Source organism: Carex rostrata, chromosome 16, assembly GCF_964058835.1.
Source record: "Carex rostrata chromosome 16, lpCarRost1.2, whole genome shotgun sequence".
Classification (NCBI taxonomy): Eukaryota; Viridiplantae; Streptophyta; class Magnoliopsida; order Poales; family Cyperaceae; genus Carex; species Carex rostrata.
In genome coordinates this window covers 105,381-132,293 of record NC_135933.1, presented here as the reverse complement: position 1 = coordinate 132,293, position 26,913 = coordinate 105,381, and the positions used below count along the sequence as shown (strand labels likewise).

The following is a 26,913-nucleotide window of genomic DNA, read 5'->3' as shown; positions in this document are numbered from 1 at the left end:
TCTTTATTTCATAGCACATGACAAATTTCATGTGACGAAATTTCAGAAGAATGCAATCTTGCATTTCTACCTTTGAATATGGACGGTTCCAATTTATCCGAAATGATGAAGTACGTATTTATAGTTACAGTTTATACCTCCGCATTATTTCTCTACAAAATATTTGGAACATGGAGGGTTTTGTCGGGTCAGGACTAGAAATTCATGATAAATGATGCTAAAATTTAAAATAAACAATATGTTGTTAGTGAGAATTCAATCCAAATTCTTCGTAACTACAAAGTAAGTTCTAAACACTAGGTCAAAAGTAGACATGTTATATTTTATGAGAGGGGGCTACGCCATATACAAAGTTCTAAGAAAAATAAAATTCAATTAAATTTTAATATACATAACTAAAATTAAAAATTATAGAGTGACTTGGCATCCGTACGGATGAATGTAGATCCGCCCCTGAGTTTTGTAATACATCCAAAGCTACGCAACTTTTGCGAGATATCATGTAAAAATAGCAGACCGTTTGATTTACCATTTTTTGAAAGAGGTTTGATTTTATCATTTGAATACTTCTCACTTAATAAACTTTGGTCACATATGAATTAAATTTCTTATTAAAAAGGCAAATTAATTTGATTACATATGAGGAGAATTAAAGTAGGTCCTAATTCAATAATATTTAGAACCACAGACTTAGTGCAATGGCACAGACTCCGTCTTTCTTCAATGAGATGCAGTGATACAAGCTCCCATCTCTCCGAACGTCTCTATTCAATAAAACACTAGTTCAATTTTTAAAAATAGCATCTTACTGAATTCCTTTAGTAAAAAAAAAAGCAATATTTAAATTTCCACATACTATTAAAGCTAACAAATTACTTATATTTTAATATGTTTTTTTTTAATTTAATTATCAGTAAAATGGTGCAATTAGATGTAGTTCTAAACTTTAGGCAGAATTCTAACAATTATTTTATTTTGATAATACAATCTTGTATGATTTGAATAATTTAAACCATAATTTAAGTGACAATTAAACTTCAAGCAGATAAAAATAATTTAAACAATGACTTAAAGTAACAAGTAGTTGTGTGCTACTTCCTCTTGAGCTATGTGCTCTTTTTTTGTTCTTTGAGCTGTAGGAGTGTCATTTTGCCGGTTTCAATTTGTATTTCTTTCCTTTTCGGTAATAAAAATGCGCGTCTGAATAGATCCTTTAGTTGACCAAACTCCGTTAACAACTCCTGTATCACGCACTTCTTTAACTCTATCTTTAACCAAACAAAATATTTTAAGCTCCTTTAATTTAACATAAATAACTTATTTTTTCTTAAGTTCAAATAGCAATCAAATATGTCTAATTAATTTATGATTAAGAAAGAAGTCCTTTGACAAAACTGTTTGCTTAATGTTTCTCCAGCTTCCCCCTCTTTCTATATTTCTCATCGCCAAAGAATAGGATGGGCCCACCAGCTCAGCCACTCCCAAGCGCCTCCTTTTGTTTTTCTCTAAAACAAAAGGATAAAGCAACAATAAGAATTTTGCATCTCCGTCTACACTCTACACGTTGAATTTCCAAATCGTTTCAAATCTGGCAGGAGATGGAGGCGGATTTTGTGAGCACCATCTCATACATATTCGCTCTGATCATTTCTCTCCTTGCGATTTGTGTCTCCTCTGTGCTTTACTGGACAGGACAACCCCTCAAAAGTTCCCCTACAATTAGCCGTCGCACCTTGATCGTCCTTGGTTCATGTTGATTTATAGATCCATTTCCCAATTCTGTCATTTTCTAATTTTACTATGCTTATAATTATCCCATCTGAAAACCTGGTACCTTCTCTATTGCCAATTTGCCATTATCAAATTGGAGCTGAATTGGTACGGAACTGTAAGTATCAGTACCTCCATTTTGTCAGGATAAATTGGGTCTTTGTTGCTGGCAACCTGATCTATGGATAGTTATACTGCTAGTGCCATTGGAGAAGTGGACTCAGTAAACTATAGTAGATAGGAAGACAACATTTTAGTTTGATATAGGTTTAATCAATGATCATTGTAGAATTTCTGTGAACTGTCCTTCTTTGTTTGATTGGAGTCAAAACAATGTATGCCAACTTAAGTTGTTACTGTATTACCTTATATGCTTCATTCATCAGCTCCATACCAGCACATACTGGTACCAGGCTGTTTGTTAATTTTTTGTTTGAAGTAATGATGGCCAATTAGAGTGGGAGTGCTCTTAAAGTTTTATATTGATTCATTATTTTAATGGGCTGGTATTTTCTGGATTCAATAGGAGGGCACACAGCAGAGATGCTTAGCATTGTAAATGTCCTCCCGAAGGACAAATTTTCCCCTAGGTCTTATGTCGCTGCTTTAACTGATAACATGAGCCTTCAAAAAGCTCAAGTGTATGAGGAATCTTTGCTAAATTCTGAGGTTAGTTGTTAGCTCTTATTCAATGCCTCACTGATTGTTAACACTAGATTCTGAGCTGCATAGTACAATTTATTAACTGGATTAGTTTTAAGATTTACCCTTTTTTCAATTTTTTGACAATTTCTATATAATTAAACCTGAGTTAAATAGATTTTTGTGGTGTATAGATGCTCTGACAGCACCACTCTCTCTTACATAAGAATCATAAATAATTAATGTTGCTTGGTTAGTTCATAATTCCAATTTTAATTTTGTGGCAGAGTAATATAGCAATCAAAAGAGGAGGTGCCCAATTTATGCAAATATGTCGAAGCCGAGAGGTTGGCCAATCTTATGTAACTTGTATTGGCACAACTATAGTAGCTATCATGCATGCTTTGTGGATTGTGCTTAAACTCAGACCTCAAGTGGTACCACTGTTTTCTTTGCAAACAAATTATTTTATATTTCAATATCTTCACAATATGTATTATATGGACTTAATCCTTCGTTTCCAGATTTTGTGCAATGGGCCTGGCACCTGCATTCCTATATGTGCTTGTGCATACTTATTGAAGGTCATTCTCTACTTTTGTATTATCTCTACCAAGCATTTATCAGTATTGTCCCAATTGAGGTGTATACATCAAATTACTGCCTGTTATTTACTAGTTGTAATAATCCTTTTTTTTTAAATCCGTATCTTCCCTCTTATACAATATCAAAATGTGTTATCTAATACATGTGTTATATGCTGTTTGTTTGATGCAGCTGCTAGGATGGAGATGGTGTACTATAATATACATCGAAAGCATAGCTAGAGTGAAAAAAAGTTGTTATTGAGTGGTCTTTTGTTATACAAATTGCGATTAGCTAACAAATTTTTTGTGCAGTGGCCCCTTTTACAACAGAAGTACCCACGATCACAATATGCTGGCCGTGTTACGTAGAGATTTAATGATGACCTGTGAATATTACTTTATATGAGGTTATCCTTGCAAATCAGCCTTGTTTTTGTTTATTGTAGGGTTTTTTTTTTAACCTAGTACAGGCACATTTCTTTAACAATGTACCCAGAATTTGCAGTTTTGTAAGGGTATAATATCAGAAATTTCAACTTTTAATGATACTTGATGGAGATGGTTTTTAATATAAGGAGAGCCAAAACAAGCAGAGACGTCAATTCAAAATTTAGCAAGTTAAAAAGAAAAGTTAATTCCAAACGATATTGATTATTGCATCGTTGTTTTTGTTAAGATCCGCAATATATTTGCTTTTAGTTCTCATCTAATTACAGAAACTTTCAGAACATATATTTCGTTGCCAACTAATTAAATACCATCATACCTCAAATTTTCATATATTGTTGTGCTATGCAGTTCGATGAGTATTTATATGTATTTATTAGAACTAGTGTTAATCATCATCATGGAAATCTACATATTTAATTGATCATTCAAATTAAGTACAAGCAACAAACATGCATTAATTTAGTTATATGAATACGCGTCCTCAAAGTGTGTTTAGTATTTTAAGACGAAAGAATAAAAAAAATCAGCTATTTTGCATGCTCAATTTTGACTTTGTCATGATGCTAGGTAGGTAAACAATACAATTACAATGATAACACACACTATGTCTACTTTTTTCAAATAAAAAATATATATAAATTATCACTCCTGTAATAATATAGAAGGCTAAATTCAACATTATTATGTCAAAACAGTTAAACAAAATTGAGATAACCGAGAAAATCAATATATCGGTATTTATCTTATCCATCACAATATATTTAATATCATCCAAATTAGACTAATTGCAACTAATTAGATTATTTTATTCATTAAATTAAAAATATTGCTTCCAAATTTATTTAGTTCAATTAGAAACTATTTCTTACATCATAATTTGATATCATAAAATAATTTAGTAAATAGAGATAGAATTGGTAATTTGATTTCTCATTTAAATTTTTTTCACACTTTTGTGTTATTAAGGACCACCTCAATTTGAAGGTTATTTTTCAAGTCAAGTTTTTTAATGAACTCTACAAACTACCACTACAAATAGTTTCTTCTCTTCAAACTTTTCTTGGTGAATGAGTATCGTATGATATTTGGCATGCTCAATTCGGCAATACCTATTCTTCTATTACACAAAAAAATTCTAAATTCTTAAACTTTACTTTGTACAAATAAAAAATGTCTTTATATCATGATTATAGTTTAGCAAAAGCACACAATTTATCATTTTTTACCTAGCACTTCTACGTTTTCTCTTGAAATTGTACATTCGGATTTGTGGAGTCATAAATTATTAATATCAAATAACCGTTTTTGTTACAATGTTTTGTTATTGATGACTTTTCTCAATATATTTGGATTTATTTTTTACGCTCTAAAGATGTGGTTGTGTGTGTTTTTCAATTGTTCAAATTTCAAGTCGAAAATCTAATTCAAAAATCCATAAAAACTCTAAAAATAGACGTGGACATCGAATATAAACCAATTACATGCCTTTTTCCCTCGATCATTCACCAAAGCTCGTGTCCCTATACCACTCGACAAATTAGGATTTCTGAGTGTAAACCTCTACACTTAATTGAACTTGCTCTAGCAACTACAGTGCATGCTTCTATTCCCTAGTGGTTTTGGGATGATATTTTTGTAGTGTTGTTTATTTGATAAATTGACAACCTTCAACAATAATTATTTTTCACCCTTTCTTAACGTATGTAATGCAATTCAAATTATTAATAAAAAAATTCAATCTGACATGTTCGCCTATTTTGATATTCTTACTAATACATATCAAAATTTTGTCTCCTATAAATCCATGGTATAAGTTTACACCGGATGTGAACTTTGCATTTACAGTGCTTAGGATACATAGAAAAATGTCATGGTATGAATAATTTGAAAACTAAGAAATAATATATGTTTCAATCAATAAAAAAAATTGAAACTATTAAAACTATAATATGTGGTGGGGTCATATTCTTACTAATACATATCAAACTTCAAGATAATTTCAGGAAGAACATTTTATGCTCAACAAATAGAACAATTGAAAAACTTCAGGTCGCAATGCGTTTTGTCCTATAGAGAAAAAGGTAGAGAAGGAGGTGGGGATACTGGTAAGAGAAATTATGGCAAAATACCAGAGCTAGTTTGAGGTGCACTGAATATAGCAACAACAAGAAGAATTCATTTAGGCCGATGTTTTTTTTTTTTTTTTTATCACCTTTTTTTTTCAGGAGATAGCATGCATGCACGACATCCTTTTGTCCAATATCCTTAATTAATTTGCTACCTTCATATGGATCGACATCGGCCTTTTCCGAGATCGATTTAATTATGATCCTGCATTGCCGATATATATATGTGACACACTAATTAATGTGCAAAGAATTATTAGATATTGTGGAAGCAAATAAGTTGTCGCTCACTCCTTTCTCCCTTCGTCCCTCTAAGTGTGACTTTGATTAGAATATTGATTTATAAAAGTAGAAAATATTTAACAATTAGACGATAGAGGTCTCCAAATCAATTCTAGCTTCTGACCAGACAAAAGAGCTCTCATTAATTTAATAATCATATTGTATTATAAGGTTAAGGTAAAGAAAATTTAATAAAATAATTACAAATGCTAGCTCTAGATGATGAGATCGAAGAACGTGTGCATTGATTAAATATGAATGTGTTTTACAAAAAGATGACTTAATTTCAGTATTAATTAAGTTATTAATATATAACTAGTTTACTGGCAAGCATACATGCTCCTTGTACTAGGCACTAGCCCCCCGGCCCTCTAAGACAACTCTTGATATATATATATAGGTTCAATTTCAGAAATTAAGCTATATATATATATATATATAGAGGTAGGCTAATATACAATCGATTGTTCCTGAGGTCCCGTACAACCAAGTCATTTTCTGATTTTTAAAGTCCTAATGATCGATCCAAACCGTTCATCTTGTTCTCCATATTAATATGTGCTTGGAGACAAAATTTTACATTTTTCTGAATTTTTTTACTATTTATCAAGTCACTTTGAAAACCGCTGATCCAGCGGTGGCTTAACAAAACAGTAAAACCAGAAGCCACCGTTGGATCAGCAATTTTCAAAGTGGCTTAATAAATAGTAAAAAAAATTCATAAAAATATAAAATTTGGTCTCCAAGCACATATTAATATGAAGAACAAGATGAACGGTTTGGATCGATCATTTGAACTTTAAAAATTGAAAAATGACTTAGTTGTACGGGACCTCAGAAACAATCGATTGTATATTAGCCTATCTATATATATATATAGAGAGAGAGAGAGAGATATGGGCTATGGTGCATTGCAATGCATAGGCCATGGTGTGCATTGGACCATAAATCACCGATTCAAAGTCCAAATGACCGATCCAAACCGTTCATCTTGTTCTCCATATTAATATGTGCTTGGAGACCAAATTTTATATTTTTTGGAATTTTTTTACTATTTATTAAGCCACTTTGAAAATCGCTGATCCAACGGTGGCTTCTGATTTTACTGTTCCAAACATTCACCGTTGGATCAGCGATTTTCAAAGTGGCTTAATAAATAGTAAAAAAATTCCAAAAAATATAAAATTTGGTCTCCAAGCACATATTAATATGGAGAACAAGATGAACGGTTTGGATCGGTCATTTGAACTTTGAATCGGTGATTTATGGTCCAATGCACACCATGGCCTATGCATTGCAATGCACTATAGCCCATCTCTCTCTCTCTCTCTATATATATGAGGAGGGTTCAAATGCCTCCATGTTTTTGTGCCTCCATCATGCCTCCATCTCTCTCCATCATTTTCAAAGTTCAAACAGTCGATCCGAACCGCTCAACCTAACCTCCATACTAAAATATGTTTGGAGACCAAATTTTATATTTTTAGGAATTTTTTTACTATTTTTTTAGATAGGTACAAAAATACTGTTTTTAGATGGTTCAGATTTACTGATTTTGTACCTATCTAAAAAAATAGTAAAAAAATTCCTAAAAATATAAAATTTGGTCTCCAAACATATTTTAGTATGAAGGTTAGGTTGAGCGGTTCGGATCGACTGTTTGAACTTTGAAAATGATGGAGAGAGATGGAGGCATGATGGAGGCACAAAAACATGGAGGCATTTGAACCCTCCTCTCTCTCTCTCTATATATATATATAGAGTTAGGCTGGAGTGCTATGGATAGCATAGTGGCCTCTATGCTACGGCTCAATATTCGAGTTTTCAAAATCCAAACGGTCGATCCGAACCGTTCATCTTATTCTTCATATTAATATCTGCTTGGAGACCAAATTTTACATTTTTCTGAATTTGTTTACTATTTATCAGTGTTTTAAATAGCGCGCTATAGCGGCGCTATAGCGCCGCTATAGCGTTTTCCGACCAAAAAAGCTATGGCGCTATGCCCAAATAGCGCCGCTATAGCGCGCTATTCCGCGCTATAGCGCCGCTATTTGAGCATAGCGCGATTTTTTTAACCCGTACGCTATTTCGCGATAAACGCTATTTAAACCATTGCTATTTATTAAGTATTTTACAAAATTGTTGATCCAACGGTGGCTGCACAAAACAGTAAAACCGTTGGATTAGAGATTTTCAAAGTGGCTTAATAAATAGTAAAAAAATTCAGAAAATTATAAAATTTGGTCTCCAAGCAGATATTAATATGGAGAATAAGATGAATGGTTCGGATCGACCGTTTGAATTTTGAAAACTCGAATATTGAGCCGTAGCATAGAGGCCACTATGCTATCCATAGCACCCCAGCCTAACTCTCTCTATATATATATAGATGGAAGAGACTGACGAAAGACAAGATTAGTCTCTGCTGAAATTTTTAAGATTAATAATTCAATGAGTTATATATGAAATCATTGACAATTAACAAAATATTGCGGGCCCATTAAGAGCCCAATTTAAAAAAAGAAAAGAAAAAGAAAAATCCATAAGAAAAGCTGCTGCTCTCTGCTCGCCAGATAATTCTCTCCTTCAATGGCGCTAACACCTTCCTTTCTCTCCTCCTCCTTTCTCCCTTATCTTACTTCAGCATCCCCGACCAATCGCCCCTCCAATCGCCGGGTCTCTTTTACACGAGTCGCCGCCTCGGTGCCTGAACCGACCGAGTTGGCCAAGGTGGAGTACACTCCCTGGCTCATCGCTGGCCTCGGCAACCCTGGCACCAAGTACCAAGGTACCAGACACAATGTAAGCTTCTCTTCAACAAAACCTCTACATGTGGATTTTATGTCTCAGTTTTTCCGCATAGATTGAAAGGTTCCATGTTTAAATTTCCAGAAGCATCAAATTTGTTAGTGATACATGCCCCTGTCCAAATGATACATACCTCAGGCCATTTCGATTATATTGATATATAGAGATAACATTGTATTCATAGGGTAGGAGGATAATTTTATGTTTTGCAGGGTTTTATGCGACATTTTCTGTATTTTTCATGCATATGTATAATTTCTGGTGTTTAAAATCCATGCATGATTTATGTAAAAGTTGAGGTTTTTTTGTGGAACTACACCGTTTTTGTAACAGGTTGGATTTGAGATGATAGACTTCATTTCACGAGCAGAGGGGATCGCTATGAATACAATCCAATCTAAATCTCTAATTGGAATCGGTACTTGAAAAATTTATGTTCATAATGTCTCATTTCAAACTTATTTAGCCATTTTCATTTAGTAAATGTTTTTCTGATTTTCTTAAATGTCTTTTACTACAGGTTCAATTGGAGAAGTTCCAATTTTGTTAGTGAAGCCACAGTCTTACATGAACTACAGCGGGGAAGCCATTTCGCCACTTGCGGCATACTATCAGGTCCCATTAAGACACATTCTTCTGGTGAGTTTAACTATTTTCATGTTTATTTTGTTAGGTCGTTTTTCATATCAATGATAGTGCTAGAATGGTGCTATTCGGAAGAGTAAATTGGCAGAGTACTAAACAGTTCTATTTGAAAGAATGAGGAAAGAGTGCTATTCTTCGAGTATTTGGAAGAGTAGGTGTTGTATGGTAAAATGATGCTTCGAATAGTGATATGATGATGTGTACATAACATTGGAAAGGAATTTAAGAGGACAAAAATGCCCTTGGTTTGTTTTGTTGTTTATTGAAATTTAGTAATTCGTCAAACATCATCACGGATGGATTAGAACTAGCCCCTAACTTTGCAGTATACATATCAGCAGCCCACTTGAGGCTAATACTGGCTTCACACCAGTCCCAGTCCATGCCTTAAACATTGGATAATTAAATCCAAAATAATGAACTAAGGCACAATAGAAGCTTTATGAAATTGGGAGGCACACACACACACACACACACACACAACACTGCTATTGTTGAGATCAAACAATCAAATATCAAAGTTCCTCAATTTGGTGCACAAAAATCAAGAAAAGGAAAATTGATTGTGCCATTGCTTATTGCTAGTAATTACTAAAATTTACATGTGATTCCAAATCATTTGAAAAATGAACATGTGGTTGATTAATCAGGGGACAAGGTCAAGAACACAAAATTGAAGTCTTAACCTGAGTATGTGTTTTCTGAACTGTCTGAGATAATTCCAGCAGAAGATTTGAAGTAAGGTTTTAGAATGGCGAAAGTCTCAACAAAAGACGAGACTTTAAAATTGGACCATAGATCATAAGGAATCATATGATCCATACCAACCCATGTCAAATAGTAAGAGCTTGCAAAAGCTGCTACCCTTGTCCAACAGACCGACACATACCACCTAATACATGTGCACACCAAAATAACTTAATTGTTGAAAAAAAATAAGACGACTGTACTAGATATAAAGGATAGGCATACAGTGCTATAGATTTTGATTCTTGCAAATGAACCCAAAAATCCTCATTAGCATCAAGTTAAAAACAATTATATGGTTGATTATAAAACATTTCTCAGGATTTCTTCTGAAGAATTATTTATTTATTAGTATTGCCTAGATCTTATCTCAGGAAGGACTTTTTTAATTGCTGATTATATAATTCTCCAGGTATATGATGAAATGAGTTTGCCAAATGGGGTCATGAGAGTTCAACCAAAGGGCGGCCATAGCCATCACAACGGGTACTTTGTCACATCCTTCTCTATACCAGCTGAGCTGGTGCATGCTGATGCTGATACTATAGATAACCTGTCCAAAACTGAGTTGGTACAACCATTCCATAGTGCTTGCAACTATAAATTCTGATAAAAGCTGTTCTCCACTGGTAGCCAAGCTGCTGGATGTTTTGCATTATCTAGTAATAATTGTACCCGACGTTACTTGTAAAGTACACTGAAATTATCTCAATTACCTAATAATAAGCGTTCATTGCAGTGTGAAGAGTGTGATAGAACATCTGGATAGTAACCGTAATTTCCCCCGCTTATGCATAGGTATTTTATATTTAACATTCATTTTGTTATATTTTATAACTTAATTTATTACAAGAGGCTGTGTTTTCTTTTTCTTTTTCATTTTTCATTTCTTCCCATTTCAGGTATTGGAAATCCACCTGGAATGATGGATATGAGGGCTTTTCTTTTACAAAAATTCAGCTCAGAGGAGCGTCAACAGGTATTTAAACACCTTTATTTTTTCTAGAGATCGTTTTGCAAAAAAATATGTTTGACTTTAAAAAAATCTGAATGTAGCTTTTGTCATGACTAAAACTGAACCCTTTTTTTTTCTAGATTGATGGGGCTCTGGAACAAGGGTTAGAGGCAGTAAGGACACTGGTGTTAAGGGGTTTTAGCAGAGGCATTGATAGATTTAACCTGGTACAAAAATACAAGTACCACAAAGTGTGAAAATTGAATCCGGGTTTGCAACTCGATGCTCTATGAAAATTTCTTGACCTGACTCTGACCGGCATAGACTATTAAACATAGGTAGGTGTATTCTAAGATATGGAACTCTCTTATATTGTTTGTCATGTATATATATTTACCTTTTTTTTTCTATAAATTATTGTATTCCCCATTTTCAATGTACGAATATTTGAATCCTGAATCATTTTATTCGGAACCAATTCGTAATTTGACTCAAATCAATTTCGACATCTTATGTACTATTTGTTAAATGAACTGGAACTTCTGGTTTTTACATATAGCAAATATGTTACATTGTGAAATCGTTGTAATTCATGTACACATTATATCATGTCTATGTGATCAAATATAAATACTCACATAATTTGAGTTTAAATAATTCATAGTTCACATCACAATCATTGATTGAAGCTACTATGAATTTCGGTGCTTAACTTGACAAAACTATCGAAATGACCTCATCAACGGTAAATTTGTTTCAAATTTTGTCATATTTTTACCTTGTTTTGAATAGTATCAAGTGATGGAAATGGAAATGAAAATGAAAATTGTGGTGGTGTGAATGCACGCACCATAATTGTTTACTTTTCAACCTCGTCTTATACAATACGGATCCAACGTCAAGAATTAAAAATTTGAAATCCAAATATGTGGCTCAAGTCATCAAGCAGACAGACTGAGATTTTTTAAGCTGAGCCAACAATCTTTAAATCTCTCGTGCATTTTTTTTACCTGGCTAACAAAACCAAAAAGGCACAACATGTCAACATATATATGCGAATTAGGGTTTTATGACTCATGACACGGACGTTTAACAATTTCTAGTGGACTTCTTAACCACTGAATCTGAATTGCAAATTGAACTATGGATTAACCATGAATATATATATATATAAATAAGATTCTAACTACATTGCAGTGTACAATTTCTTTATGTGGGCCGAAAAAGATTCTAGTTAATTTGATGGACAAAATTAACGAACTTTTTAAATCCATAATATCTCATTCGGTCCGAGCTAGAGCGGCCATTTTTATTAATATCCCTAAAATAAATATAAATTTTAAATATGCTCCTGCTTCCAATTTTTTTTTAAACATGCCCTGACCGCCTGGGCTTTGGGCGGCCCAAAATACCCTGTGAGACACCAGTCCCTGGGGCGCCCCATAAGGCTAGTGAGGCACCAGCTCCTGGGGCGCCCCATTGGTCCTGTGAGGCGCCACCCCCCCAGGCGCCCCATATGTAATATGATATAAACCCATTCGTTTTCTGCCTCTGTCACTTTCCGATTTGAGAACTTCTCTCGAGGCGAGAAGCTGAGTGAATAAGTATTTTTTTAATTATAATAATTAGTCATTACTGTTGCAAATTTACTGTAGCTAAATTTTAATGTTGCAAGTACTGTACATTTACTGTTGCACGCACTGTAGCGTACCGTACATTTACTGTAGCAATTGCTGTACACCTACTGTAGAAAAATTGTAATTTTTTTAAATTATTTTTCAATTAGTCATTTATTACTCTACCCATTATTATGTCATGTAATACTTGTAATTTTTTTTTTAAATATAGTTTGTTAAAGAAGAGATGTTAGTTGCACTGTATGTCGGTGGCAAGCTAGAAAGGGATGAAGATGGCGTGCATTACACGAAAGAAGTCGCATTTGGCTTCGAGATTAATGAAAATACCACATTTGAGGAACTGAAGCAGCTAATATACGAAAAGAAATATGTAAACCCTAACAGGTATGAAATAGAATTGGCTACACGGATTGACAACTCACGTGGGGGGTAGACCTTACTTTGTTAAGTTTCCAATAACGGATGCCAATTTGTGGAGAGTTGTGTATACTCAATTTGTAGCTTGTGGGGTCCCGGTAATGGACATATATTCGAAGAGGGTTCCCCGAACGAGGGCTGGACCTTCAAGTTCGGCTGGGGCTGGACCTTCAGGTTATGACAATTCAGGTTATGACAACCAGGGGTACCACCAGCACTCCCCTTGTGACAACCAGGGGTACCATTAGCACTCCCCTTATGACAACCAAGGGTACCACCGGCACTCCCCTTATAACCACCAGGAGTACCACCAGCAATCCCCTTATGACAACCAGGGATATCACCAGCACTCCCCTTATGACAACCAGAGGTACCACAGCCCCGGTTATGACAACCAGGGGTACCACAACTCCCCAGAAAATACTGAAGAGTTACCACCACCACCCAGACAGACACCCATAATCCCTAGATTTCCAACTATGCCAGAGTCAGGACCGGTACCCGTTAATCGAAATGATATTGATATTGATATTGATGCTATTGATGCCATACCAGAAAGGGAAATGGAAACGGGGGATGAATACCAAGGGGTTTGGGAAGCTGATGACTTATCAGATAGTGATGCAAATGTACCAGGGTTGTCCAGGGTAGAAAAATTCCCGATTAGAGGTCGGGGGAATAAGCATCCGGTTGCCACATTCAACGACACCACAGCTTTCGAAGAGGCAGACATTAGTTTCTTTGGTCCTCGTGTTGAATACAATAAAGAACTTGCCGCAGGGCAAGTTTATACCAACATAGACGAACTTGTAAAGAAAATAAATGAGACTCATGTTCACGGTAACTGGGAATGTATAATACACAAAAGGGACCGAACAAGGTTAGTTGTGCTGTGTAAAACTCACCCGCGCTGCGAGTTCCGCCTTTTTGCAACCCCTGCGGGTTCAGGAGAAGCATGGATGATTAAGAAGTGTGAACCACCTCATACATGCAAGTCTGCGTCCATAAGGACAGACCATGCGCAGATGACGGCATCACTAATTGCCGATGCAATTGAGGAGGACATTAAGTTGGATCCATCGATGAGCATCAAGGCGGTGGCTATGACCGTCAGACACAAATACAAATATGTAATCCCAAAATACAACAGGCTGTGGAGAGGTCGTGAACTTGCGGTTTGCAGAATATTCGGTAGTTGGAAGGATTCATATGGCTATCTGGCACCATTGCTCCAGGCCATGGCAAGTACAAATGTCGGCACCATATATGAGCGATGGCATGGCCCTTTTTTGATAAAGACGGAGTACTAATAGAGGGAGCTAAACAATTCAAGGGCATAGCATGGGCTTTTGGTGCTTGTATCCAAGCTGTGCCATACATCAGACCTGTTATCAGCATTGATGCATGCTTCATGTATGGCCGTTACGAGGGGAGGCTACTCATAGCATGCGCATATGATGCTGAGAACCAGCTGTTCCCTTTGGCGTTTGCAATTGTTCATAAAGAGGACGGCGAGAACTGGGGATTCTTTATGCAGTTTTTAAGAAGACGAGTGATTGGGGAAGGGAAGTTTTTCTGTGTGATATCAGACCAGCACAAAGGAATAAAATATGTTTTTGATCGTGAAGATTACGGTTGGTCAACTCGTACTGGCCAGTGTGTGCACAGGTTGTGTATGCAACATGTTGCGGAGAACCTTTCGAAGGCAACCGGGGGCGACAAGTGGGTTACTGATACATTTAGATGGAATTGCAGAAAGAAAAAGCCAAGAAGGGTGGTAGAGATGACTAGCAGTTTTGCAAAGATACATGTATTTCAATTGTTTACATATATTATTGTACTTTAAGAAAACAAATTTTTTTACTACAATTGTTTACTTACATTATTCTATTTCCTTATTTTTTATGTAGTACATGCCAAAGACAAATCTCTACTTAATGAAGGTGGGCAAAAATAATCCCCGAGATGTCAACGAAGATCCAGCATACGAGAAAATATATCAATCCCATGATGGAGGTTGGCGTTGGGGAATTATGACCACCAACGGATCCGAGTCGCTGAATGCAGTATTCAAGCAGAGCCGGATGTTGCCTGTGGCTGCAGTTGTAGATGACACATTCTACAAGTTAAATGCCTGGTTTCAGGAATGGCGTGCTAAGGCCGCATAATTAATAAGGATGAACCAGTCATTTTCAACAAGGGTGGAGGAGAAACTAAGACGACATAGGGACAAAGGTGCAACTATGACCGTGATCCCGATGGGTAATGATGGAACAGAATTCGAAGTGCAAAATCCAAATGAGTACGTTCCTACCAGCCGTAAACCAGACGGCACTATGGCGTTTGTCAAGAGGGCTTGCAAGTACGTGGTTAAATTCGGAGATGCCAGGGCGATAACCTGTACATGCCAAGGACCCCAGCTAAGTCACATACCCTGCAGTCACGTGATGGCGGTATGCCGAGTGAGGAACTACCGTGAGGATCACTATGTTGCTGACATGTACCGTACCGATTACCTTGCTTCCACTTGGGGTGGATCTTTCCATTCTTATCCTGATCAGCATGAGTGGCCTGCATATGTCGGAGATAGAATACTCCCTTCAGAAGGATGGATAAGAAAGGGAAGGAGGAGACACAAGCGTATTGTAATGACCATGGACGAGATGGGTGGTAGGCGACCGTCGGGAAATCGGGCTCGCCATTCTGTTTCCGACAGGCGTAGGGCAGGTACCTAGAATTGTACAAAATTTATTTATGCTTTAATTATATTACTAACTGAATTGCATTGTTACATTCAGATGCAATAAACGAACACAACAAAAGAGAAAATGTCAGAGTTGTTGCTGAAGCAACCGGTAGAACACAACCCCCTCCTCCTGTAAGCCAATCATCTAGTAGCCAAGCCTCTACAAGTAATGCCGCACCTGCCACTGGTACCAGAAGAACTAGTCGTTTGTTAGGTTTATTCAGACGTGGTGGTAGATAAACTTGTTATTTTGCTTATGCGAATTGATTTATTTGGTATATGTGTATGTGTATGTGTATGTGCATGTGTATGTATATGTGTATGTATGTGTATATGTGTATGTGTATGTGTATACATGTATGTGTATGTGTATATATGTATGTGTATATATGTATGTGTATGTGTGTATGTGTATGTGTGTATGTGTGTATATTATACATATAGTTCACCAAAAAAATATAAATATAAAAAATCAAAGTTATAAAAATTTACGACGTAAATATATCAAATATTTTATTTTTTGACATACGCATATTATGTACACATAATATTTTATTTTTTTGACATACACATACACATACACATATACATAAACCCTAAACCCTAAACTTTTTTTTTCACAAAATTATTCAAATCAAATACTAAGATTTCTCTCAAAAAAAAAAAAAACAAAATTCACATGGGACGCCCGGGGGGTTGGCGCCTCACTGGCCTTATGGGGCGCCCCAGGGACTGGCGCCTCACAGAGTATTTTGGGCCGCCCGAAGTCCAGGCGGTCAGGGCATGTTTAAAAAAAAAATTGGGGGCAAGGGCATATTTAAAATTTATATTTGTTTTAGGGATATTAATAAAAATGGCCGGAGCTAGAGCGACTTGTTAATTTGGAATAGAAACAAAAAATTGACATTTATGGGGCTGTTTGTGGACCCCAGACCCCAGTCGTTGAGTATTGCCGTGACGATTTGAACTTGGAATGTCTAATTATCTCTTCTTCATCAAGTTTCCACAATATCTGGAGAAGTCGCTTGATTTTACGTGTAAATCGTACCTATTGCATCAATGTCTAGATCTCTCAATCAAACACATTTGAGCAAGAAAAATTTAATCAGAACTTATATGTGATAATTGTTAAATAAGATGTGTTTTATCACTTTGTCATATTGAAGCAAGTTCCCTTCAAAAGGTTCAGTTAAAACTTTGCATATATAATTGCATAAGCACCCAACTCAATCTAATAATTACAAAATCCTATCCTTGAAGGAAAAAAAACAAAAAACAAAAAACAAAAAGAAAAAGTTTAATTATGCCATTCTGAGAAGAAACATAATAAAAAAAAAATGAAGATCAAATTAAAATTGTGGAAGAATCAAGCCTGCTGAGGCGAGTCCAGATCCCCTCGTAGTGAGATCTACTGGTGGTTACCATGGTTGCAAACAATCGCTGGATGTTGGCCACGAGGCACACCAGCCGTCGGATCGGCGCCACCAATAGGGTGAACGGTAGTGCCCATATCCCCAGCTCAAGGATCAGCATCTCCCTTTCAACCTTTCTGGCTTTCTCTTCCCTCCGCCTCTCTCTCTCTCTCTCACGACTCTAGTCTAGTCTAGGATGCTTGCTGATGCTTTTCTTTTGGGAACTTTGGAGAATGCGTCGAATCGTTCTTCTACCATGTACACCTGTACGTACAACTGTTGTACAAGGTTCTAACTTCTAACAATGCGATATGCGACACGACAATAATTCATGTGATGTGCTTTTTTTATTTTGATCTTTTGTTTCGTCTCTCATCAAACTCTGGTCTGGTGAACAAATTCTCCAGCTTATGTATTTATGGGTTTTGCCCTTTATTATAATAGTAACGGGTATGTCAGTAATCTGAACGAGGGATAGATGCATAAGATAGGCACAGCACAGTATCTGAAAATAAAGATGATATGATTTCGCGGAATGTGGGGCCTACTCTGTTCTAGAATCTACATTCGCTGATTGTTTGTGGCCAGGACTTAGTAGGCAGTTGCTATCTATCATGTATAATATGTTCATAAAGATTTTGCTAACCAATGTGACATGTGCCAGAGCTCAAGTTCAAGTTAGATAAACATCATGAATTTTATCATGCTTCTAGGAAATGTTATGAGATTACTAGTCTTTTAAAATAAAATAAATCTTTGAATTATAAAAGGAGAAACAATTATTTGCAACAAACAAACGATCCTTGAATTATTTTAACGCGCAGAAATTTAGTAATTATTGACCAAGTAAAATAATGCAAGGTGACAGCTCCTTAATCCTTATCCATCTGATATTTTGTTGAATTATTAATTGATGTCTTGCAGTCTTGGACTTGTATCAATTATTGGGTCGACAGTGTTAATTATACTTATTTAGATCCCTTTTCAAGTACAATAATACAATAATTTATATTTCTTCTTATCTGAGACGAATTATTGCTGACTGAATAAATTGACAAGAGAAGAGACAGTGCATGGAGTAAAGCAAAGGGCAATCCCTTAAATTCCGATCTCCCCACTCTCTGCAAAAGATATTTATTTATTTATTGCTAATTTCTTATATATATAGAGGAAACTCCTATATATATATATTTCATACAAATTAATTAAATCTGAGTATATATAAATTAGTTTGTTTGGATGATTTTTATTTTCTTATTATGATATTGTGTTGTAAAACTAAAACTAACATGATAACGTCGATGGATGTGATATCTGGTTTGGAATTTTGAGGAAAATCAATATCAATAGACAATAGGCCACATTCTCTTCTTCAAGTCGAGTCAAGTCAAGTGAAGCCCCTTGGGCCTTGGCAATGTAACACACAAAATCAGACCATGACTGAATAAAATGAAGCAACTAAGACCCATTCAAAAATCAAAAGGCCCAAATTTTCTATCGGATTATAAATGCTATCGAGCATTCGACCTAAATTGTGAATACATGGCTACGCGTTGACTTGGTCTGGTTAACCTTAGCACGTGATTAGAGTAAAACACGTGGATGGTCTTGGCGAAGAATTAAGAATAAGAAATAATCATAGAATTAAGTAATACCTAGTTGTACAATAGGAGGAGTTTCACTGTTATTAATTTATTATATTTTATTTCTCCAATCCTAATAATGTCGGCAAACTATTCCATCTTACATTATTCTATATTACAAGTACCATACTTTTAAAAATAAATAAAAAAAATCAATAAATTAGAGTTTTTTTAGTGTAATATCAAGGAGTAAAAAAGAGCATAAATAATTTATTGTAATTAATCCAAAACGTTAATTGGAGGGGGTGGGGTGTGGGTTGATCAAATGAAAATATCAGATGTAGTACACATGACAATAATATGCTAGCTATTACAATAGAAAATTTTCAATCCTCCTTCCTAAGTACTACTTACATTTGGATTTAGTGGAAGAAATGGGGGTCCATGTCCTAAAACAAAAACAAAAACAAAATGAATATTTTTTATATACGCACGCCAAACATGTGAACGCATGCTTATATGTACAGTACAGCAGTCGGTAGTCGGTACAAGTCGCCAGTCGATGCTTCCCACATTAGTTTATTTCATTATTTCTTACCTCCGATTCCAAAAACAAAGACACAAATTCACATCCAAACCGCCCTGTTACTAATGTGGGAAGGTTAATGTTAAGGACGTGTTGATAATGAAATTTAATAATTTTGATAACTGTTAAAATGGGACTCTGTAATCCAAGTTTAACATCAGTCTCTGTAATCCAAGTTTGTTCTTTGACTAACAACAACGCAAAGTACGTACGTACGTTATCATTTCAAAATTTAACATAAATTGACCCAAAATGGTACTCACATTATTGATGCTGATAACTGATATATATATTTTCAAAACTTAAATATTACTTTTAAAAGTCATTACTGCCCGCTATATTTTATGCTTCCATTATAATTAGTAGATAACAAAGGCAAAGTGGTGTTTAGATATGCTTCCATTATAATTACAAGGATATATTAAAATTTATAATTTATATTAAGTTAATTAAGTTATGCTGTCAAAAATGATATATATAGTTAACTTAAGATATATCTAACATTTAGTTGATTAAGTTATTTTTTGTAATATGAAACAAAATTTTGTTTATTTTTGTTTCAATTTCAACCAAACTAACAGATAAAACTCTCATTTGTTTTGGATATTTTAGACATTCAGAATTTTTTTTGCAAATTTTGCTTTCGATATTTTAGGCTCTTAAATTGTTCGCACATAAAAAAGCCGCTCCATTTCCATTCATCTAAATAATTAACTGAACTATTCACAACAGACCGGTCACCATTATCAAACAATTAATTTGATATTTTTGTAATCCAATCTTTTATTTTGAAATTCGATAATATAACGCAATCTATTATTTATTTATATTTTTATACATAATTTTTTTGAAATGCGATACAAGTTTAATGTTTATCAAATAATTTGGAATTCAAATTAGCAATGATATACATTTATTAAATTGAAATTTATTACAAGTAATCTATTAGGCCCGAAAAAAATTCTCTCTCTCTTTTTTTTTTTTTCTATTTCTTAGTTCTTTTATTTTTGATGTGAAAACATATTAAAATTACCCAATTGATTTATTATAAATATATCTCTTTTTTAAAATAGTGTAAATATTTGGTACTTCCATTTTTAAATAGTAGATCAAAAGGATAACCACGTGATATTCAACGAACATTTTTAATGGAATTCGGATCCCCTAAAGTATCTCAAAAGTATGAGATACGAATCCGGACTGTCCGATCTTGATCCGCACGACATTTAAGGGAGCCGTAAATTTAATTTATTCTGATCAAACGGTCCGCATCAAACTCAAATTTTGAGGTACTATAGGTAATTCGGCCCCACATTTATGAGTTATGAGCTTTGAGCATTTAATATTTGGACCGGTAGGAACGATTAGTGCGGATTTAGTATGCACGAATCTTAAAGCATATTGGATGGTCAAGATTCCTTTTGAGTTAATGAAGAGGATACGAATTCGGTAGGAAATAGATTTCGATGAGCATGAGCATATGACGTCAGCTCAGTGGACCGACTGACTAATCGGTTTTGCTCTTCCCCGCTTGGAGATCTGCTGTTCTAACAACTACCCAGTACCCCCTATTTATTTGATATTTGGTTGCTAATCTGCTCTTCCCGCAATTCCGAGATAGAGATAAGAAATTGCATTCGCTTTTTGTGATTTGAGATAGATACAGAGGAGAGGAGAGGAAGACTATATAATCCCTGTTCGGAGAAACTTGGAGGAGAAAGAAATGGAGCGGCTCGATAACTTGGCGCACGAGAGGGAGACAGCGCAATTCGATGTGGAGGCGATGAAGATTGTTTGGGCCGGATCGAAGCACGAGCTTGATGTCTCTGACAGAATGGCGAGGCTCGTCGCATCTGATCCAGTGAGAACATTTTTCAGATTTGTTTTAATTATGTGGTTCATACCGCCTTTTTTTTTCTCTTTAGATTCTGCTTGAGGGGAAAATTTGTTCGAATCTTCTTCCTCCATTATTTCAAGCTGTTGATCAGCACAATTTTTTAATTGTTCGATAGGTTTTTTTTCGGAGAAGGATTTTTTGTTCCAGCTAACTTTTACTGGGGAAGTATTGATATTTTTGAAAGATTGTAGGCCGTTCTATTTGTCAGCATCTTTGGGTTTGTAATTGAGCCGGAATATCTTTCGAAAGACTTGGCACTTTTAGTCGTAAAGTAACTTTTACAACTTCTACAGCAATACATATATTTTTTCCCTTTAAGGTTATGCAGTTTGATAGTTTTTATTGTTTTCCACGTACTTGCCAATTTAAAATCACTTTATATTGTAAGGAGAATTGATATCAGGGAATGTATGATAATTGAGAAATTGTCAACAGATTAATCTTGCTGATAGTGAAATTTTGGAATACAGTGGCATCCTGTAGGGTAATTTAAGCTGCTCCAGTTTCTAACTGAAAATTTCTTTTAGGCCGTTTCTGGTTTGTATTTCAGGCTCATACAATTTATGGCATTTCTGTAAATATTTTTAGGAAAATTCTGTTCTTAATATACCATGGATAGATTGGTTTGAAGTTTTAACATTTTTTAATTGAAACTTCTTTAAGCTATCTAGTGTTGTTTGCTAAAAGATGTTGTTTTTCTTTTTGTTCTAACTCAAATGTCTTTTTAAGGTGTTCCGCAAGGACAACAGAACAATGCTGGCCCGGAAGGAGCTGTTTAAGAATACACTGAAAAAGACCGCTCATGCGTGGAAGCGCATAAATGAACTTCACCTTACTGGTAATTCTACTTTGTTCACAATTTTGGTTTTTGTTTAAATAATATTTCATCATAATGTGGTGTTTAAGCCTCAATTAGTGCCCTCAAATCATTTCAGTTGGTATATACTAGTATCGGACTTGACTAAATGGTATTCTATACATGTATAGATTGCTGGTTTTATATGTAGGATACCCCAAAGGGTATACTGTGGCTATGTCCCTGTGTGAACTCTTCAACTTACGAGTTACTTTTTATATTTAAACAACAGAAGAAGAAGCTTCTAAGATGAGGTTCTTCATAGATGAACCTGCTTATACAGATCTGCACTGGGTATGGTGTAAACCTCATTACTATGATTTAAATTTTGAAACTTAAGGGACGATATATGGTTGGTGTGCTTTTGTCCCCCTTATGCTGGAATAAACTCTTTTTTTTTTTTTTTTTTTTTTTTTTTTTAAATTATGGTTTCATATAGGAGAGTCTTTTGAGCTTTTAAATACGATAATGTGACTCTTCTACTTACGGTTCTATACTTCATACTTTTGTCTTTGAGTTCCCAAAATTCATCTTTGGTATACAAATTCTCTGAAGGGACTAAGCAAATATATCAGAGCCTGGGGAATTTTTTTCCTTGGTCTGTCGTATCTGTAAAAGTTTCACAATACATCATCTAACCATATTCTATCAAGCACAAAACAGGTACAACTGATTGTTCGCTTATTAAACTTTTTTTTTATTTCTTGAAGGGAATGTTTGTTCCTGCAATCAAAGGGCAGGGGACAGAGGAGCAGCAGAAGAAATGGTTACCGCTTGCCTACAAAATGCAAATAATCGGTTGTTATGCTCAGACTGAACTGGGTCATGGTTCCAATGTTCAAGGACTTGAAACAACTGCTACATTTGATCCCAAAACTGATGAATTTATCATTCATAGTCCTACTCTCACTTCAAGCAAGGTGACTAGTTGTAATAGACCCTTGTTCTTTCTGGTTTCCAATATTGCCCTTGTAGTTTAGGCTAACTGTGCCTAACTTGTGTATTATGTTTGCATTTGTAGTGGTGGCCTGGTGGTTTAGGGAAAGTTTCTACCCATGCAGTGGTTTATGCACGTCTAATTACTGAGGGAAAGGACTATGGCATACATGGTATTTCAATCATTTATTCATCTTTCTACGCCATTGTTTATAGTTCTGGCATTTTAATTTTTTTTTTCTAACAAATTAATCTTTAATTTTCAGGTTTTATTGTCCAGTTAAGAAGTTTAGATGACCACTCGCCTCTTCCTGGTATTACTGTTGGTGATATCGGGAATAAGTTTGGCAGCGGTGCATACAACACTATGGATAATGGTGTTTTACAATTTGACCATGTGCGCATTCCACGTGATCAGTTGTTAATGAGGTTCTTTTTTTGCAAATATAATTATAATTATTTCTTAAACCTGTTTATGCTTCTTGATGTGTATTCATGACTTAAATATGTGTGATTTTTATAGGCTTTCACAGGTCACAAGGGAGGGAAAGTATGTTCAGTCTGATGTGCCAAGGCAACTGCTTTATAGTACTATGGTTTATGTTCGCCAAACCATTGTTGCAGACGCTTCCAGGGCATTATCTCGAGCTGTTTGCATTGCTACTAGGTATAGTGCTGTGAGAAAGCAGTTTGGATCGCAAGATGGTGGGCCTGAGAGTGCGGTATTTTGCTACACCTATATCACATTCATACCTTGCTTTATCTTATAGAGTGGCCTCTTCTACCTTTCCGCATTTTGTTAACTGCTGAAATAATTCAATGTTATTTAGTTCTGTAAAAATAACATGACAAGTCAACAGTGGAAACTTGCAAAATCAATAATGTGACCTCTTACAAATAAGATATAACGTGTCCTCTTTGAACACAGAGAATATTGTTATATCCACCCACTCACACATCTTACTTTACTTTTTGCAAATGCCCAAATTACCTTTTGTTCTCTATGGAAAGGATGAAGGCTTGTTATCTTTTGAAAAATGATCAGGATGGCTTGTGTTTTTTTAAGGGACTAAAGGCATCCAAAATATCTCCTTTTTTGCAAGGCTGTATGAGATATTTGTCATGTTATAAGGACAATGGTATCGGATATGTTTCAAATTTGCAAGGGCGTGCTTGGATTTTTTTTATCAATCTAGAGTGCTTTTATTTATTACATGTGTACTGAAATTCCATCCAGATAGTATGCTTTATTCATCATGTGTATTATTCTATTGGATATATATCAAATTTAAGACTTTGAAATATTGTAGGTGATAAATTACAAGACTCAGCAGAACAGGCTGTTCCCATTGATTGCCTCTGCCTATGCCTTCAGGTTTGTTGGCGAGTGGTTAAAATCTCTGTACACTGATGTGACACAGAGGCTCCAAGCAAATGATTTTTCGACTCTGGCTGAGGCTCATGCATGCACTGCTGGTCTGAAATCCTTGACCACCTCTGTAACTGCTGTAAGCATCTTCATTTTGACCTTTTCTGTTTGTTAAAAGTATCCTTTGCTTTTTCAGTATTTAAGTTACATTTTTTTCCCCTGAAATTTTAGGATGGTATTGAGGAGTGCAGAAAGCTGTGTGGGGGCCACGGATACCTCAGTAGCAGTGGGCTTCCTGAACTATTTGCTGTTTACATTCCGGCCTGCACTTATGAGGGCGACAACATTGTCCTTCTTCTTCAGGTCAGTTTACCATAGAAATTGCAAGTAAAAATTCAAAATATCAGTCTCATTATCATTTTTTTATTTTATTTTATTTTTCTTATTTTTTTTATATGGCAACTAAATACTGTGATCATACAAATTCGAAAAATCACTCTCATTATCAGTTACTTTAGTACGAGCACATGTCTCTTGTCTAATTTCTACTTCCGGTTCTGAGCGTCTTTGATATTTTAGGAGCCGTGCAACTTTTGTTCACTTGTACTAACATTGAAATTTTACAGGTTGCAAGGTTCCTTATGAAGACAGTTTCACAACTTACCACTGGAAAGAAGCCTGTTGGGACAACTGCTTACATGGGTAACATAGAACACCTAATGCAGTGCAGATGCATGGTTAACACTGGTACTTATTCCCTTCCTTTTTTTAGTGAATCTGTTCTGAATAAAAGTGGAGCTTTTCGAACATTTGTGAGATTATTTAATAACTAATTTTCTTTATATTTATTGTTAATTTCATACAGCTGATGATTGGCTGAATCCTTCTGCGATTCAGGAGGCTTTTGAAGCTAGAGCTGTTAGGATGGCAGTAAATTGTGCACAAAATGTTAGCAAGGCTCCAAGCCAAGAAGAAGGTTACTACCTCAAATCCTAATAAAATTATAATCTGTTGAAAATACTAAATGTATATAAATATAGGGTGGTGTTTGCATTCTTGCCTTTGTGAGAGATAGTGGTACTTAACCAACTATTTCTGATCTGAGAAAACAACAACTAACACTATAGGCTGCAACACCAGAACAGAACTGCTGCTTTTCAACCCCTATATGTTGACATAAGCAAAAGACTTGCATGCAAGTAGAAGCCAGTTTGAATACTTTAAGCAGATATGCATTATAAAATGTTAATTTTCGTCTACTAGCTAATAAGACAAGTTGGTGCCTTTTCAGGCTTCCTCAATCTGTCGGCTGATTTAGTTGAAGCTGCAATTGCTCACTGCCAGCTCATTGTTGTAACCAAGTAAGCCATTTTTTCCATATTTGTATTATTGATCTTAGTTATATTTTACCCGTCTTATTTTTTTAACATAAACACACAAAAAATAATATATTTTTTTTATCTATATAAGATTTATTGAGAAAGTGCAACAAGACATTATGGGAAATGGGGTGAAAGAACAACTCGAGATACTATGTAACATATACGCACTCAACTTGCTTCACAAACATCTTGGTGACTTCCTTGTAACTGGGTCCATTACACCTAAGCAAGGTGCCTTAGTCAGTGAGCAGCTCAGGAGCCTTTACTCAAAGGTACTCATAATAAGTTTAATTTTCAGTAAAGACCTTGGAGGTTATCAAATTTCCTTTTTTCTCCAGTTGACGGTTGTACTATTATTATGTTTCAGTTGCGTCCTAATGTTGTGACAATAGTTGATGCATTCAACTACACCGACCACTACTTGGGTTCTGTGCTTGGCCGGTATGATGGAAATGTGTATCCTGCTCTTTATGAGGAAGCATGGAAGGATCCTCTTAATGAGTCTGCGGTGCCTGAGGGCTATGAAGAGTATATTCGCCCTGTTCTCAAGCAGCAATTGAGGCTTGCAAGGCTTTAATTGAAATTCTTGACTTGCAATTTATTTAAATCTAGATGAGGTGCCAATGGGGGCATGTTAATAATAATAAGCATCTGTGTTGTGTTTCTAGTGTGGTATATTGGGGGTTGGCTTGAATTGATCTTGAGGAATAAGTTCAGTTGAAATTTTAGGCTATGCGACGATAGCATGTGTTTTGGACTAATAAGAGATTAAGGAGAGAGGTGTAACATTATGTTCAAAATAAAGATGTAATTGAAGGTTTATCTGATTTCTCATCCTTGTCCTCTTCTCTAAGCGATGTGATCGTGTCAAAATTCGAAATTTTCAAAAATCCGTGATGGTTTGATTTATCTTTTTTCGGGTTATGGTATATTTAAAAATTTCGGCGCTAAATCATCATCAGTTTCAAACCTATCTCATAGGCACCAAAATATGTAAATTCTAGCTGCAAACCAACTTATTACAAAACAGGCAGCATAGCACAAAAGACCCGAAATTTTTATTAATATCCAAAATAA

At 35.3% G+C, this 26,913-nt stretch overlaps 2 protein-coding genes and 1 pseudogene across 4 annotated transcripts in view; all 3 read left to right on the top strand.

Annotated features, from left to right (window-relative positions):
- Positions 1-26,658, top strand: part of LOC144567134 (peroxisomal acyl-coenzyme A oxidase 1-like) — a 104,626-nt gene extending 77,968 nt beyond the window's left edge. The window contains exons 2-15 of one of the 2 annotated variants that reach the window (XM_078317187.1): positions 21,110-21,257; positions 22,023-22,131; positions 22,382-22,443; positions 22,860-23,069; positions 23,171-23,258; positions 23,352-23,514; positions 23,609-23,807; positions 24,396-24,593; positions 24,686-24,817; positions 25,081-25,201; positions 25,320-25,430; positions 25,746-25,815; positions 25,925-26,108; positions 26,204-26,658. In XM_078317187.1, the coding sequence (XP_078173313.1) occupies positions 21,120-21,257; positions 22,023-22,131; positions 22,382-22,443; positions 22,860-23,069; positions 23,171-23,258; positions 23,352-23,514; positions 23,609-23,807; positions 24,396-24,593; positions 24,686-24,817; positions 25,081-25,201; positions 25,320-25,430; positions 25,746-25,815; positions 25,925-26,108; positions 26,204-26,413 (1,995 nt within the window). In that variant the 5' untranslated portion in view covers positions 21,110-21,119 and the 3' untranslated portion in view covers positions 26,414-26,658. Of the gene's footprint in view, positions 1-20,883; positions 21,258-22,022; positions 22,132-22,381; positions 22,444-22,859; positions 23,070-23,170; positions 23,259-23,351; positions 23,515-23,608; positions 23,808-24,395; positions 24,594-24,685; positions 24,818-25,080; positions 25,202-25,319; positions 25,431-25,745; positions 25,816-25,924; positions 26,109-26,203 lie in introns of those variants that run through there. The other variant, XM_078317186.1, reaches the window with a different exon arrangement.
- On the top strand, positions 1,483-3,542 carry LOC144567364 (uncharacterized; annotated as a pseudogene). The gene is made up of 5 exons (XR_013515403.1): positions 1,483-1,752; positions 2,297-2,439; positions 2,700-2,849; positions 2,937-2,996; positions 3,190-3,542. The product of XR_013515403.1 is annotated as an uncharacterized LOC144567364 (transcript).
- On the top strand, positions 8,412-11,493 carry LOC144567713 (chloroplastic group IIB intron splicing facilitator CRS2, chloroplastic-like). The gene is made up of 7 exons (XM_078317876.1): positions 8,412-8,662; positions 9,002-9,086; positions 9,189-9,307; positions 10,473-10,546; positions 10,800-10,858; positions 10,963-11,039; positions 11,156-11,493. Exons 1-7 carry the CDS (start codon positions 8,450-8,452, stop codon positions 11,270-11,272), a joined length of 744 nt encoding a protein of 247 aa, XP_078174002.1. The 5' UTR covers positions 8,412-8,449; the 3' UTR covers positions 11,273-11,493.
- Positions 26,659-26,913: the final 255 nt, after the last annotated feature.

What these genes read in the sequence shown, in the direction of transcription:
- LOC144567713 (XM_078317876.1), top strand. Translation starts at nt 8,450, where the DNA reads ATGGCGCTAACACCTTCCTTTCTCTCCTCCTCCTTTCTCCCTTATCTT. An exon ending in TAAATCTCTAATTGGAATCG is followed by an intron (nt 9,087 to 9,188) that starts GTACTTGAAAAA and finishes CTTTTACTACAG; the next exon opens with GTTCAATTGGAGAAGTTCCA. An exon ending in CATTAAGACACATTCTTCTG is followed by an intron (nt 9,308 to 10,472) that starts GTGAGTTTAACT and finishes ATAATTCTCCAG; the next exon opens with GTATATGATGAAATGAGTTT.